The following is a 17,085-nucleotide window of genomic DNA, read 5'->3' as shown; positions in this document are numbered from 1 at the left end:
GCAATGGCGCATTTAGAAATTCCCAGTAAGTATTTGCTCCCAGTCATGTTTAAAAATAAAGCACGCACAGCCCGGGCCAGTTTGGCTCAGCGGTTAGAGCGTTGGCCCGGAGAGTCCCGGGTTCGCTTCCTGCTAGGGGCACGTGCCGCGGTTGCAGTTTGTCCCCACCCCGGTTGAGGTCATGTGGGTGGTAACCGCTCGATGTGTCTCTCTCACATCGATGTTTCTCTCTCTCTCTCTCTCTTCCTTCCCTCCCACTCTATCTGAAAACTGATGAGAAAATACCCTTCGGTGAGGATTAAAAACAAAACGAAAAGTCTTAAAGCCGTAGAGGACAGAAGAGCACCTGCGCAAAGCCTCGAACGCTGCTTTTGCGTGGAGGTGGGACTTGTCCAAAGCAGCTGCTCTTTCCCGGCGGGACAGACAGTGAGTCAGCAAGGGCCTCTGACCCTGGCAGTGCGGCCGACCTGCAGAGGGAGGGCTTCGGCTGAGAAGCCAACTCCAAGTCAGATGTGGCGAACTCTGACTCCCCACCTTTTCAAGAGAAGCCAAAGAAGCTGAGTTAGACCATTGCCAGAATCTCACACTTGTCCCGAGAAGGGTTATTCCAGACCACATTGTCTGGGGGGTGGACACGGGGGCACGGGGGCCAAGCCTGCGCATGTGGCCCTCCCTCGGGTTGTCTGAATCAGCTCTGTCCCCCCACCTGGCATTTCAGTTGCTTAACTGAGTCCAGCGGAGGATCTCGTGGGATTTCCTGGTCAGCAGCGGCACCCCAGCGTCCAACACTGGGGGTGTTCATGTGGTTGTGTGTACACGTGGCCTCCCCGAGACATGCTAGCGCCTGGTGGGGACACTCGGTACCACACGGAGGAGGAGAGGGAAGAGCTGCTCACCGCATGCAAAACGAAGCAGGACAGGCTGGTCAGAAGCTGGCTGGAGGAGCATCTCTTTGTCTTTGAGATTGATTGGGGGGTATACTTTTTATCTTTTTAAAATATTAGAAATGGCAGCTGAACATTGACTTTGCTGTGTGTGTGAGAGAGAAGTGTGTGTTTGTGAATGTGAGCACACACACTCACACATTTGGACGTATGCGAGATGAACGCGAAAGGTGGTTTACATGTTTTAAAGCCCCGCGCACTGTGGGCAGGGGAGCAGAAGTCCAGGCCCAAATGATTCCTGAGCATGACTGTGTTCAATACGGTGACCCACTGAACCCAAGTCCAGGGTCCCTGCTGTGCTTCATCTGTAGAACGAATGTCTGCATGCTGTGTGACATTAGCGTGTGTTCGATTATGCCACTGTCACAAATTGTCCTCCAAGTTGAGTGGCATAAAACAACAGAAGTTAATTTCTTGCTCACATCACAAGTCAGCAGCTGGTCTCTGTGACCCCCCACCCCCCGTCCCGGTGCCATCATTCTGGGACCCAGGCTGCAGGAACAGCCTCGACGTGCGATTGCTAGCCTGCGGTACGCGGAAGGAGCAGGCACGCTGGCCCAGCTGATGGCTCCTGCCAGTTTTGCTTGGAACCTGAACACGTTATTTCTGCTCGCATTTCATTGGCCCAGGTGGGGCATCTGGCCGAGCAGCACACCAATGGGGTGGGCAGTATGTGCTTCCCAGTTGGAAGAACACTGCACATCACATGGCAACTGGGAAGAGCAGGGGATCGTTGGGAACGTAGAGGGAATAAAATGTGTTTGTGGGTATATATGTTTTTATCATAAGTTTAATAATTAAATAAATGATAAATGGATTAAATGTTGCAGATGTTTTATATGTTACGTATTCTAACATATGCAGCACTTCTTAATATATCTATACAATGTTATATAAATAATACTTTTTATATAAATCACTTTTTTAGTGTGGTTGGGAAAATCACTTTTTAAGTATATAAACACTCTTTATCATCTTTATGTATGATTTTCCAAACCACACTGAAAACAAGTGATTTAAAACCATTTACTTAATCCTCTTTTCCAATAATAGAAATTATTTTTAAGTGACTGGATCGGCTATGAATCCAACTTGCAAAAGATGTTTCAGTCCTGGGAACAAGACTGGAGTTCCGAACTGGTGGTGGGAAGTATATCTCGTCACGTCTGTGCCTCGTGTTTCCCAGAAAGGAATGCACGTGGGCACGGCCACGGATTCTGTGAGCTGAGCACAGCTCCGTGTCACGGGGCACACCTGCGTCTCCGGCTTTCCCGCCTGCAGTTTTACATGTCAGCTGACAGCAAGATGTTTTGCTGCACATCAAGGAGAAAGTTGCTTTATGTTATGGGAGCTGAAATGGTGTTTATTAGTTTTCCACTGAATATTCAGTGGTTAATAGTCTCACATTTATTCTAAATAGCCTGTATTTTGACTCCTATTATGGAAGGAAAATGTTATGCATATTAGAAAAAATATATATTTGGTATACATTTAATACTTATTCACAGTAAGCCTATTATGTAATGCAGAGTGCAGAGATGCAGCCTGACATCGTGACATGGGACCTAAATCAGAGTCTGTTACTGCCACCCTACACTTGCGATTAAGGTTACACAGCCCTCCAGGGAGAGGGAGGTGGTGGTGTGTGGTAGAATATCTGTCATTCATACCCATACACAGACAGGATGGATGCTCCAGCGTTGGCTGTAACACCTGGCCTGTGTCTGGCCAAATAAAGACACCTCAGTATATAGGGACTTTCCTTGAGAAATTCCATCTGAAGACAAAGGAGTCATTTGCCTTAAGTAGTATGTTAATAGTAAAGTTCACTCAGCCATAAAAATCGTCCCAAACCAACCCCTGTGAGCCTGTTGAAGTGCTAACGCCTGCAATGTACTTTAATGGTGATGATTGCATCCACCGCAGACAGGTTGTGGTGGTGGAGCCCCCACAATCTCCCCGAGACAGGGTGCCCGCCCGGTTAGCCAGTAGAAGTGAGAAAACAACTTTCTGAGCCTGCTTTTCTGCGTCGCAGGGGGGCCCAGATGCCTTTTCGTCCCCCTTTCTTGAAACTTTTCATGAGCACTTAAGAAAGAAGACCTACTTAAATTGGAGCCAGCTTGTCCATTGAAACTGCGGGAGATACAGAAGAACAGCAGAAATGTATACGCCTGCATAGAATAATTCTGAAAGCTATCCACAGCGGACCAGGTTCTTTCTAGCCGGCTAGTTCTCTGATGATCATAAAAGTTAATGCGGCCCGAATTTAAATTTTGGTCATTTTGAAAGAAGAGTATTCCTTTGGGCTAGCTCTGGTAAAGTATTTGCTATGCTGAGGTTAATGTAAACCAAAATGTACTTAAATGCTTAGCTGGGCACACGCAGTGTCCCGAGCGCTCTAGAATCACCAGGTCACACGTTCGCTGCGGGTGTGACCTGGGAGGAGGCCCGCGGACCCCGCAGCTAATGTGCCGAGCTCAGTGCACCTCCTTACTCCACTGAGGCCCTCTGGGCCTGGCCACTTGACTGTGTCCACACACCGCGACACGGTATGTCCTTGAAGAAACAGCTAGTAAATCTCTCATCCGTCACATTGACGTCCAGCCTTCTCCATGACCAGCCTTCCTTGGTGCCGTCCTGCTGAACTGTTTGGGTTGCTTTGACGGTATAACATCCCAGCCATGAAACACAATGGCCGCATTCACAAATGAAGTATTTAGAGAATAAGCATGGTGTATTATTATGTGAAAAAAATAGTCAACCGCAGATGTTACCGTATTACCATTTCGACAAATAACACATTGACTCATGTGTTAGTAACAGGACAAGGGTTGAGTTTTTTCAGACATTGTACCTTTTTCTGTGTTTTCATCCCCGAGCCTGTGTTATTAAGAAACATGATAGCACTTAAGACCAGCATCGCGGGCCATGGTTAGTTTCCACGGTGACTTGATTCTCATCTCATCGCTTTGCACCTGATGGGACAGCCAGTGAGACAGCCCCTCCCTGTGTCTGTCTCTGGACAGAGGTCACATGTTTTAAGCATGTAAAACTGAGGCAAAGCAAGTAATTTTCCCTCAAGTGGCTTCACAGATACGTGGCAGAAAAATAAACCCAGCACTGAACCATCTTCTGAATGTATTGAGTGAAGAGGGTTTTGGGGTTTTGTACAGATCAAGCAACCGATTGAAAAAACTTGATCTGCACCTTTCAACCAGTTGATTTCATCCCCCGGACAACTGTTGACTTAAGATCCCAAAGTCCGTTGTCTTCTTAGACAGGGGAGCGGGGTGCCCTTAGGAGCACACCATCCCTGTGTTGGTGCTGGTGATGGCCAAGGCATGCGGTTGGACAGAGGGCGGCCAGCCCCTCGCAGCCACATACAAGAGGTCTGAACACGGGGAATTCCGTTACCTGAAGAAGTGGGGAAGGATGCTGGGCAAGAAAAGTAGATACCCACTAGAGGAACACGAAAGTGGTGTTTCTGTATAATAATCGCAAAACTGTTATTGAAATTTGATCATGTTTGGAGCCAAATAGGTTGAATGTTCTCTGCAGACGTACCGCAGTAACTTCCGTAGAGGTCTGTCCGGGGACGTTGTCTTAGGTCCCATGGGGACTTACAGCAGGCTGATGCTTCACTTGTAGCCCTGGAGCTACAGGGACAGGTATGGGCAGTGAATGCAGAACAGATAAAGCCGTGAAAATGTGGTTGTAATGACCCTTAAAGCTACTATGCCGTGTTGTTCTGGCTCGTGAGAGCACTGTAAGAAAGAGATGTCCACACCCCCTCCAATGTCATTTAACCCGTATTAGGTGGATATTTGTGAAATATTTGGTGACACTGGCAATAATGATTTCCTTCTCATTCTCCAGCCCTTTTGGCCACTGTAGGGTACCATGCCCGGGGGAAAACACTAGCATTTGGCGGATGTGTTTCGGTGGGGGCTGTGCAGAATCAGCAGAATTGGAAGGCCTGCTTCCCTCCACGTCCACTGGGTAGACCACGTGGAGTTAGCAGTGGTTCCTCGTGCCAGGTTATTTTGTTTGTCTGCTTTGTCACCGGGCAGTAAGCGAGTTCATTTTGCCCTGAAATGGAGAGATCAAGGTGTTTGGCCTGCAGCTAGAGCAGGGGGTGTGTCTGAGAGACATGTCAGAAACGCAAGAGTGAGCTGGATGTGGGCAGTGCTGGTGAGCAGGCAACACCAGACTGAGGTGTGACTTATTTTCACTCAGTATTTACTAATTGCAATTCTTGTTGTCATTCGACTGTGAGGTTGAGAAGCAAAATGCCTGTGCATCAAAATATCTGCTGGTTGGAGGGGTTGATTTAATTGGGTTCTGGCTGAGATTTGATTATTTATGTTTATGTATGGGCAGGATTCCAGTGTATTGTCTAGGTTGCGCTTACAAAAATAAATAAAGTGATTTAGAGAGCCTTTAAATGACATCTCCCGGGCTAGTCTGAGACCTGTTCCACGGCACATCCCAAGTCCTCGGTTCTGAAAGAATATTTCTGTAGGGACCCCCTGTGCCCACCACTCCCCCAGTTCATTGTCCTTTCTTCTCCAGTGTCTGGGCCACACCCCACCCCACCCCTGTCCTGGGCTGGTAGTCTACACTCCCCCCTCCCCCTTGTTGATTTAGAGAGAGAGAAAGTGAGAAGGAAAGACAGGTAGAGATAAGAGAGAACATCGATTGGCCGTCTCCTGCACGCCCCCCACTGGGGATCAGGCTCACAACCCAGGCATGTGCCCTGACCGGGAATCAAACCGGCGACCTCTTAGTGCAGGGGTCAACACTCAGCCACGGAGCCACACGGCCAGTCAAGTCTACAGCTTTTTATACATTTACTTCCCATTCTCCTTTGCGCGTTCTGGGGTATAGAGCCCTGCCCCAGGGCTCAGCATTTATTCCTCACTGTCTGTCTCTGGGACGCTCCGCTTAATGCTGCATTTCCATATGCAGTGAAAGTCGTAAGAAATAGAGAAAGGCATACTGTTCCTCTAGTTCAAATGGAAAATGTGGAATTCTGTGCTCCTCATGAGTCCTGCTGGCTCGTAATTAAGTAGAACATATGTAGAAATTAGCTATTTTGTCATGACTAATCACTGTACTATATTATATTGAACTAAAAAGCAAAGCTGAAGCTTGAAAATATTGAAGGCAAAATTTTCGGTAGTAATTCACGCCAGGTTCTACGTATTGCGATCAGAACAGGCATTTCCCACTGCTGCCGAAATCCTCGTGATTTTCCAATGGGACTAGCAGGTGAGGACTCAACAGAACTTCTGAGCCGCACAGTAGCTGTGACCTTCTGAGGGAAACCCCAGTTTGGCCAGTTCAGTACAGCTCAGCTGAAGGTCTTGAACTGCATGTGTGGGTCTCGGAGGCACCCCTCCTGATAGAGGTGCTTCCAAAGCTTTTACTTCTAGCTTGGGGCCCTGGGCATTTCTGATTGATGGGCCGTGGCAGGAAGGAGTCTGTGCCAGTAGCAATTATGCCAGGGCAAACACTCCAGATTTAGAAACTGTCAGTCACTGGAGTAACAGTGGATTAGGGGGTGCCAAAAGAAGCAGGCACTCTGGGACAGAGCTACTCACAGGCTCTGTTTTCCTGATTTTAATGGCAAACCTCAGTCCATGTTCAACCAAACCGGCGGGACAGGATTATAGGTTTCTGCTCTTTCCTTTGGGGCCTGTACAAGATCTGGCTGATGGTTTGTTTCCCTAACACATACCAGATCGCTCTGTCACGTTAAACACTGAGTCACAGGCACAGATTTCAGCGTAGACATGCAGGCTCTGACCCCCAGCTGATGTTGGTGTGGACTGTTTTTGTGCGATGGTCCCCCAAAGTCCCTGTACACTTTGGCTTTTGCTGTGGGGGAGGAGGGGGCGCGCATTGGAGTAAATGCAAGTGCAGGGCCTGACCAGGCTCCTTCCCAGCAGCAGAGGAGGAGCCTGTTGCAACGGGCTGTTTCATTTCGTTTGGAGAGACTGGACTTCTGACAGATGAACCTCTCCCCTTGCACTCAGTTCTCTGACAGCGTTGTGGCTGGGAGATGGTCCAGGAGTCAAAGGTCAAGTAGTGACCTGGTTCACATACTGTAGGCTCCTCTCATCTCCCTCCACGGCTTCTCCAGACCTGTGGTCCCCGGTGCTGTGGGAGCATCCATTTCGAAAGAGGTCACCAAAGGAGACATCAGCCTCTGGAGTGTGGCCCTCAGGGTTCTAGCAGCCCCGTCCAACTCGGCTCTCAGGTCCAGATGAGCAGCTTGATGTCACTCTAAAGTGCTGGGTGAATGGACACCGGGTGCCGGGAGTTAAAGCCATTAGAACGTTAAAGAAACAATAATACATTGGATTTTTATAATTCCTTTCTTCATGAGAAAATACATTTTCTTAGACTACCCTGTTGTATTCTTTCTTTCCTTATCCCAAGAGGAAAAGACAAAGGAATGTTCATAAATATTCTTAGCCTTATCTTTGAAAGTTCAAAAAATTATTTTACAAAAGTATCATAAGGAACTGTTTCCTCCTCCCTAGGCCCCTGGCTTCCCGATGTATAAATAGAGACGGTTTTCCCTGCCTAAAGCTCAGCCTTGTGTTCTGTAATCTTTATTACAAAATGTTTTGTTATTTAAATACTTACAATCGGCATTGAAGATGATCTTAACAGACACATAACAAGCACCTTGGTGATACCTGCACCTTGGTGATACCTTGGTGATACCTGCTCATTCGCAGCCGGTTCTGGGAAGCCCTGAGCACACCTGAGCCTCCGCTCTGTGGTGACCGGCGCCCAGGGCTGGCCAGTTTGTCCTGTGGCCTTGGCACTCACGCTCCCCTCTTGTGTTTTTCAGAAATCGAGGCGAAGGAGGCCTGCGACTGGCTGCGGGCGGCCGGGTTCCCGCAGTACGCCCAGCTCTATGAGGGTAGGTGCGTCCTTCCCCGCGGGGGGCCTTCCCAGGGCGCCGCTGTCTGCCCGTTGGCTTTGTCTCTTCCTCTGACTTCGCAAGGACCAGGGCTTGTGCCGACCCTAATCTGGAAATGAGTACTGCTTCCCAAGCCTGCTTTTCTTGTGCCCGGCCCTTCTGCTTCCGGCTCTGAACCCGTCCCTGGCTCCACCCCTTCCGCTTCCTGGCGGGGCAGCTTGTCTGTTTCCAGTCTCAGTTTTCTTGAAAGTACAATACATTCGTTGTTGATACATTTCCCAAAAATAACAAAACAAATTGTCGTGAGCCTTGTCTTCACTTCTGCTTACTTTGTATGAGCATTTTTAAGTTGTAATTTTGGTCAGATATGATTTGGGTTTTTTGTTTTTTTTTTAATGTTTTTATTGATTTTTTAGGGAGAGAGAGAGAGAAACATCAATGTGAGAGAGAAACATAGATCAGCAGACTCCTGCACGCCCCCTACTGGGAATTGAGCCCACAATCAGGGCATGTGCCCTGGCCAGGAATCAAACTAGGACCTCCCAGTCTGTGGGATGACACTCAATCCACTGAGCCACACTGGCTGGGCCGATTCTGGGGGTTTTAAGTAAGGTGCTTTTATTGCTAGTATAATACTTCCTTTCGTTGGTGTTTTATCTGACAGTTGTATTCATTTATTAACTTAATAAATGAATATCTCTTAATTGTAACCAAGGCTTCTAACTATGTTTGGGGAGTTCTTAGTCAGGACCCCAACAGTAAGCAGATGACACACTTAAAATGATCTGAGGAGGGTTTATTTCTAGAAGTGTCCATTGCACAGTCCACTGCAGGCTACTCCCTGATGGTATAAAATGTATGTAGGGTAGAAAGAATCAACAAAATGAACCTGTACTCATGGTGAATCTCATTCACTCACTCAGAAGCTCTGTTTTATAGTTTAAACAAAACAAAATCACCTATTCTACTTCTCTGGCTTAAATTCTGTGAAGATACAGGAGAGCAGATCTCTGAATGTGCTTTGAAGTCTAGAACCTCTGATGAAAGTTTTTACAGAATTATAGCCCTTTGGGCAAGGAAAGGCCTCATCATTTTGGTCTAAACAACCCCCACTCCCACCCCTACTCCCAATTCACTGATGATGAAAGACAGGGCCCCAAAAAGTTAAGTGGCTTTTCCAAGGTTAAATGTTAAGTGGCTTTTCCAAGGTTAAAAGGTAGAATAATCAGAATTAAAATCAGTCTCCTGAGCTTTGATGCAGTATATTTTCTACTATACCATGTGCACTCTTTATAAACTCAAAATGCTAAGTGATTTAAACATGAAGTGTCCATAAAGGGCTAAGAAGTAGAGATACCTCATAAGTAACCTGTGTCTGTCAGATTGTGTTGAAGCCATATTTATTCAGTGAAGGTAATAAGGATACTAGCAAATACTTTGTAGAAATTACAGTGTGCCAGGTAATGTTCAAAGCACTTTATATATCTATTTGTTTAATGTTCATGACACTGTAGGGCCTTATAATCATCATCACTTCCCTTTTGCACATGAAGGAAGAGGCCTGGAAGTGGTTTAGTGCCTGACCCCAGTTCCACAGCTAAGAGTAGCAGAGGCAGGATGGAAAGCCAGGGCACACCCTGCACACACTGCACACGTGCACACCCTGCACATCCTCCTCCATACCCTGCACACCTTGCACACCCTGCACACACTGGCATCCTGCACACCCTGCACACCCTGTGTACTCAGCATAGCTGCACACCTTGCACATATTGCATACACTCCACACCCTGCACACCCTGCACACACTACACACCATGCACACCCTGTGTACTCAGCACAGCTGCACACCCTGCACACATTGAACACCCTGTACACACTGCACACCCTGCACATCCTCCACACCCTCTACACCCTGCACATCTTGCACACACTGTACACCTGCACACACTGTACACCCTGCATACTCTGCACCCACTGCACACCCTGCGTACCCTGCACACCCTGCACACATTGCACACACATTGCACACACTGAATACCTACACACCCTGTGTGCCCTGCACACCCTTCACACTACACCTGCACACCCTGCACACACTGTACAGCCACACACACCTGCACACATTGTATAGCCACACATCCTGCACAGCCACACATACTGTACATCCCCACATACTGCACACTCTGCACACCCCACACACACTGTACACCCGCACACACTGCACACCCCGCACACTATGCACACCCCATACACACTGTACACCTGTACACACTGCACACCCGCACATACTGCACACCTGCACACACCGCACATCCTGTGCACATTACACACACCTGCACTCACTGCACACCTGCACACCCACACACTGCACACCTGCACACACCGCACCCCTGCACACCCTGCACACACCGCACACCCTGCACACACTGAACAACCTGCACACACTGAACAACCTGCACACACTCTGTCCCTCGCAGAACAAGACAGTCTTTATTCTGGCACCACCTAGAATTCACTCACATTACTTTTTTCACCAGAAGAGGAATTGTTTCTGTTTCCAACTTGCATTAAGATTTAGATCCCTTGGATGTGTTATGGCTGGCCAGGTGTCAGTACTGCAAACTATAAAATGAGGATGAGAAAGCATGGCAGGTATTGATAATGAACTGACACTCTCTGTGAGGTTTGACCTTGGTCTCTATCACAATGATCTCCAGATTCTTACCTCCGAATGAGGTACCCAAAATTAACACCGTGTCTTGAATATTGCCCTTGACTCCAACACTGCTATAAATAGACTGGCGAAAAGTCATGATGGAGTTTCTTGTTCTCTTTGGATGAAGGCAGCTGTTTGGGTATTTTGCTTATACTCTAAAGTGATTCAAGATTTTGCTACAAAAGAAAAATTTGAGACCATTAAGCGGATATTTTTGGAAATTTTCTTTCTGAAGGGAAAAAAAAACAATCTGTCAAACTAAACATTTCCTGCACTGGTCAGGCTGGGAGCGGCAGGCCTTAGGTGAATGGCGACAGTGTGAAGCTGTCCTCCGTGTAGGCAAGTGTGTCGATCATGACGAGCTATAAAAATGCAGGCATTTAGCATACAGTCCCATCCAAGGTCAAGCACTTAGTTATTCTCATATTTCATTCTTCTTTTATACCTTTAAAAGCATTTGTTGTGATAAAAATAAAACTGCTTGCTCTCTTAGTACCAGCACGCCCCTGTCAACGGGGAGTCACTGCTGCGCAGACCACTGCTGTGTATAATGGTGGCCTGAAGGGGTGTGTCTGTTCGCTTAACACAAAGCAGTAAATCCTTCTGTGTCCCCCATTATCTCTTTCAGATTCACAATTTCCCATCAACATTTTGGCTGTTAAGAATGATCATGATTTTCTCGAGAAGGACCTTGTAGAACCGCTTTACAGGTAAATCATGTGAAGGAAGTGTTTTTGTTTCTTTTAATTGTCTCCAATAGACCTCACTATATGGAGAGGTGAGTTTGCTAGTTCAGTAAAGTCCGTCTTTATTGAGTGCCTACCGTGTGCCAGGCAAGGGGCCAGGTCCTACGTATATACTGCAGTGAGCATGATCAGGCCTGGTGCCATGGAGCTTAAATCTTAGTAGGAGGCTTCAGAAAATACATCGGAAGAGGAAAGGGAGAGTGAGCGAGAAGAGAGGGAGAAGGAGAGGTCATCTCAGAGTGTTCGATGCTGTGAGAAAAGTAAATCAAGATAAGGCTAGAGACAGTGATGGGGTTGTGTGTGGGGGTGGGGAGTGGGAGGACACAGCAGGAGCGGCAGTCCCTGGGACTATGTCGAATTGGCCTGTATGTTTTGCAAGTCAAGTGATTATATCAGAAAACTGGAATATGTAAGCTCAAGTAATTTTCTTGGCAACCTGAAATATTTAAGCCTTTGCTCTGTGGTAGATGCTTTAAGAAGACCAAGATATATATATATGAATAATTCCTTCCTCTGAATTTATAATCTGATTGGAGAAACTTAGCTAAAGAAATAAAGCCTGAATCATGAACAAATAAGTAGCAATTATAATTTGGGTAACAGTAAAAGACGCCAATGTAGCCAGCATGTCTGCACAGTGAAATGCTGCCTGAGAAGGTGCATGTCTGTAGGAATTTGCAGTTTCCCATCGAAAGCCCTGGAGAGATCAGAGCTGGAGATAAATATTAGTTACAGGAGATGAGTCATTTTTCTGAAGCCACACAGCAAGCCATGGGCTGAACTGACCTTAATAGGGAGTCCTTGTAATTTACAATTCAGTGTTCTTTCTAGTATATTCTGCATTTGACATAGGAAAGAGGGTAGTTTAATAGGAAAGTAATGACGAGCAAAACTTTTGTCCAGATGAGAGACGGTGTGTAAATCATCTTAGGCTCGTTGAATCTTCAGGTGTGTGTTTCTGGGCTCACAAGCTGGTCACCGCGGTTCCGGTAGGAAAGTAACATTAAGAAACGGTCTCGGAGCATTCAAGGCACACACTGGGTCTGCTTCAGTGAGGGGAGCAGCGGAGAGCTATTCAGTGAAAGGAACAGACTGTTCCCACCAGAAAACCACAGGCACACAATGCCATCTGTGACCATGGGAGAGAGGGATGGATGCCTGGTGGTGACTGTTTAAAGGCAATGAATTGTAAAAGCGGTTTTCTTGTCAGGATATTTGAGGTACACCCCAAACATAGCAACTCCCTCCCCAAAAGTATTCATCGGACTCAGAACTATACAAACAGCACCTCATCCCGAGTTTTCCCTCTTAGTTTTAATCAGGCGTATTTTTACTAGTTGAATTTTTTTAAGTAAATAATTTTTGTATTTAAATTGTATTATATTATGCTAATTTTCCTAATTGCATTTTGAAATTTATATTTTCTTTAAATTGAGGTAAAAGTAGGTTTACAGTTGTGAGTGCATGAAACAGTTTTTATTCATGTATTATTATTTATTTGTATTACAAAACCTACTTTGCCCACCGTGTGTGTGTGTGTGTGTGTGTGATAAAATTCACTATTTTCAATTTACAGTTTTTTGAGTTTTGACAAATGCCTGAAGTTATCTAACCACCACCACAACCTAAATATAGAACACTTCATCAGACCCCCAAATTCCCTGGTTCCCTTTTATCATTAACCTCTACACCTGTTCCCAACCCCTGGCACCCACGGATCTGGTGTTGCACCTGTAGTTTTGCCTTCTCCTGAATGCCATGAATATGCAATCAGGGCTTTCAGGTCTGGCTGCTTTCACTTAGTACGATGTACGTAAGATTAGCCCATGTTGTTGTATGTATCAATCAGTATGATTGCTGAGGAATGTCCACTGTGTGGATAGACACAGGAGTTTGTCCATTCACCGATTGAAGGACAATTGAGTTGTAGCCAGTTTAAGTGGGTTGAAGTGGTTAAGTTACTATAAACATACATATTCAAGTTTTTGCGTGAGCAGAAGTTCTTTTGGATTAAATTGTAGGAATAGAATTTTTGAATCATATGATAAGTGTATTTTAACTTTATAAGAAATCACAAACTTCTCCAAAGTAAACATACCATCTTGTATTTTCACCAACAATAAATGAGAGTTTCTGTTGTTCCACATCTTTGCAGCACTTGGTATAGTCAGGGTTGTTGTTTGTTTTTTTGGGCCATTCTACTTGGTGTCTGGGGTTCCTTCACTGTGTTTCAATTTGGACTTTATTAATGAGTGATGATGTTGAACATCATTTCATGAGCTTATTTGCCAATAGATCTTCTTTGGAAAAGTGTTCAAGTCTTTTGCTCACTTTATAAAAGTTGGGTGTTTGGCCCTGGCCGGTTTGGCTCAGTGGTTAGAGCGTCCGCCTGCGGTCCGGAGAGACCCGGGTTCGGTTCCCGCTAAGGGCATGTACCTCGGTTGCAGTTTGTCCCCGGCCCTGGTTGGTCGTGCGGGTGGCAGCCACTCGATGTGTCCCTTTCACGTCGATGTTTCCCTCTCTCTCTCTCTTCCTCTCTCTCCCTCCCACACTGTCTGGATTTTCCAAAAAATGGAAAAATGTCCTCGGATGAGGATTAAAAAAATAAAATAAAAAAAAATAAAAGTTGGGTGTTTGTTTTCTTATATTGAGTTTTGAGGGTTATTTGTATATTCCAGATGTAAATTACTTGTCAGAGATGTGTTTTGTAAGTATTTTCTGCCAGTTGGCAGCTTGCCTTTTCACTCTCTGAACAGTGTCTTTCCCAGAACAGAAGTTGTTAATTTTGCTTAAGTCCACTTTATTGACTTTTTTTCATATTTTTAATGTCATACCTAAGAAATCTTTGCCAAATGTAAGGTCACATTCCTCATCTAGAAATTTCAGTTTTTTGTGTTATATTTAAGCCAATGGTCCATTTTATTTAAATCAATGGTTAATTTTTTTATAAGTTACAAAGTGTAGGTAGGTCAAGATTCATTTTTTGCACATCAGTATGCCATTGGTTGAGAACCTTCTTAAAACGATTATATTTTCTTTATTGAATTTGCTTTTACACGTATATTATAACTCATTTGACCATCTATCTAAGTCTATTTCTAGACTCCCTGTTCTGTTCCATTTGTCTGTGTTCTGTTCTTTCATCAGTTAGACACCTGATTACTGAGCTCTTTGTGTGTCTGAGAACCCAACAGGGTGTGTCCTCCAGCTTTGTTGTTTTTTTTACCAGGATTGTCTTAGTTATTCCAGTTCCTCTGCCTTCACATATACATTTGGAAACAGCTATCAATGTATATTTTTAAAAATTCTACTGGGGCCCAGCCAGTGTGTCTCAGTGGTTGAATGTCGACCCCTGCATCAAGAGGTCGCTGGTTCGATTCCCGGTCAGGGCACATGCCCAGGTTGTGGGCCCAATCCCCAATGGGGGGCATGCAGGAGGCAGCCGGTCAATGTTCTGTCTCATTGATGTTTCTATCTCTCTCTCCCTCTCCCTTCCTCTCTCTAAAATCAATTAAAAAATAAAAATAAACACAATTAAAAAAAAAATCCTACTAGGGTATTGATATGGATTGTGTTGACTAGATAAATCGGTTTGGTGAGAATTGGTATCTTGACAATATTAAGTCTTATGATTCATAAACACAGTGTCTATTTATTTAGGTCTTCTTTAATTTTTTTTTAACCCTGTTTAATAATTTTCAGTGGATACTATATTTGACAGTACTTAAGAATTTAATATTTTGTGTTATAAATAGTACTGCTTTTTATCATTTTAATTTGCAGTTCATTACTAGTATCTAAAAATTTTATAGATTGTTCTTGTATCCTGCAGTTCTTCTAAAGTCACTCTAATAGCTTAGTCATAGATTTCTAAAATTTTACTTCTAATGTTTAAATGAAGCATTACATTGCTAATGAAGAATAAAAATTCTATTCCTTATTTTTTTTTTTTATAATCCTCACCTGAGGTTATTTCTCCATTTATCTTCAGTGATTAAATCCTTATCAAGTCACTGCAGCATTTGATCTGACTGTGACAGGTTCTGGACTTTCCAGCAAAGTCTACCCTTTTTTAAAAAGTACTGTTCAGACTTGCTACAGAGAAGAGCCAGTATAATTAATGTGAAGTCATTTAGATATAAAGTTCCGATTAATGATACTAGTGTCAGCCAGACGCACTAGGAAGCCTGTCCTGCAGAGGCTGTGCCCACAGTCGTCCCCTTACAGACCCCCGGGTGGCCGCGCAATGCCAGACGCCGCGGGCTCTTGGTAAGGGCCCAGCTTGGGTCAAAATGGTTGGAGTGGCAGGAGGTTGTTATAATTGGAATAATTCTCATGACAGCTATGTCTCCAAAATTATTGTGAAGGAAAACATTTGGCTGGAGGTGTGCGAGCTGAGATTCCGGGGCGTAGGGTAAAACAGAGGCCCAAGGAGCAGGCGGGGCGGTGGGCAGATGAAGCAGGCAGCTGGGCCGCAGTCGCCTGTGTGACGTCTCCTCCCCTCCGCCGTGCGTTCCACCGACACGCGGGTCTCCCTCACTGCGGTAGTGGGGAGCAGGCAGAGGGAGACCTCCAGACGGGGGCAGTGCCAGCCCTGGGAGCTGGATGGGCAGGTCACCAGACACGACCACACACGTGGTGATACTGACCCCGGAGAGGTAGGGTGTTGAGATGGTCCCCTGGCCAGAATTTCACTCACCTGCGTGCCCCGGAGTTTCTCACCTGTGTCCGCAGTGTCCTAGGTCCCAGCCTGCACGGGAGAGTGGTGAGCAGGGCTGACTTCTGACTGGCTTGGAGCGCATGGCACTGAGGCTGCTGGCGGCAGGGAAGACCCTGCTGGCCCCACAGGCGGTGTGTCACTCTCACTGTAGATCTTGGAAGCTAGTCAGGTTTGCTGTTTCTGCTGAAGGGGTGAACCTCCAGGATGGCGGCCACGTCTCACCACTGCTCCAGTCACTCGGCAGTGCTGACACTCGGGGTGCCCTGTGAGTACTCGATCTCACCACTGCTCCAGTCACTCGGGCAGTGCTGACACTCGGGGTGCCCTGTGAGTACTCCATCTCACCACCGCTCCAGTCACTCGGGCAGTGCTGACACTCGGGGTGCCCTGTGAGTACTCCATCTCACCACCGCTCCAGTCACTCGGGCAGTGCTGACACTCGGGGTGTCCTGTGAGTACTCCATCTCACCACCGCTCCAGTCACTCGGGCAGTGCTGACCCTCGGGGTGTCCTGTGAGGACTCGATCTCACCACCGCTCCAGTCACTCGGGCAGTGCTGACACTCGGGGTGCCCTGTGAGTACTCGATCTCACCACCGCTCCAGTCACTCGGGCAGTGCTGACACTCGGGGTGCCCTGTGAGTACTCGATCTCACCACCGCTCCAGTCACTCAGGCAGTGCTGACACTCGGGGTGCCCTGTGAGTACTCGATCTCACCACCGCTCCAGTCACTCGGGCAGTGCTGACACTCGGGGTGCCCTGTGAGTACTCCATCTCACCACCGCTCCAGTCACTCGGGCAGTGCTGACACTCGGGGTGCCCTGTGAGTACTCGATCTCACCACCGCTCCAGTCACTCAGGCAGTGCTGACACTCGGGGTGCCCTGTGAGTACTCGATCTCACCACCGCTCCAGTCACTCGGGCAGTGCTGACACTCGGGGTGCCCTGTGAGTACTCCATCTCACCACCGCTCCAGTCACTCAGGCAGTGCTGACACTCGGGGTGCCCTGTGAGTACTC

General features: G+C 46.5%; 1 protein-coding gene across 1 annotated transcript in view; it reads left to right on the top strand.

The window, feature by feature from the left end:
* The window catches only part of STARD13 (StAR related lipid transfer domain containing 13), a 239,307-nt gene that overhangs the window by 162,048 nt on the left and 60,174 nt on the right, over positions 1-17,085 (top strand). The window contains exons 2-3 of the mRNA XM_036249813.1: positions 7,810-7,881; positions 11,229-11,310. Coding sequence (XP_036105706.1) covers positions 7,810-7,881; positions 11,229-11,310 — 154 coding nt within the window. The remainder of the gene's footprint in view (positions 1-7,809; positions 7,882-11,228; positions 11,311-17,085) is intronic.

This window comes from Molossus molossus, unplaced genomic scaffold (genome assembly GCF_014108415.1).
Source record: "Molossus molossus isolate mMolMol1 unplaced genomic scaffold, mMolMol1.p scaffold_m16_p_9, whole genome shotgun sequence".
NCBI lineage: Eukaryota > Metazoa > Chordata > Mammalia > Chiroptera > Molossidae > Molossus > Molossus molossus.
Note: the sequence above shows the minus strand (reverse complement) of the source record. Positions and strands in the feature narration are given on the sequence as shown.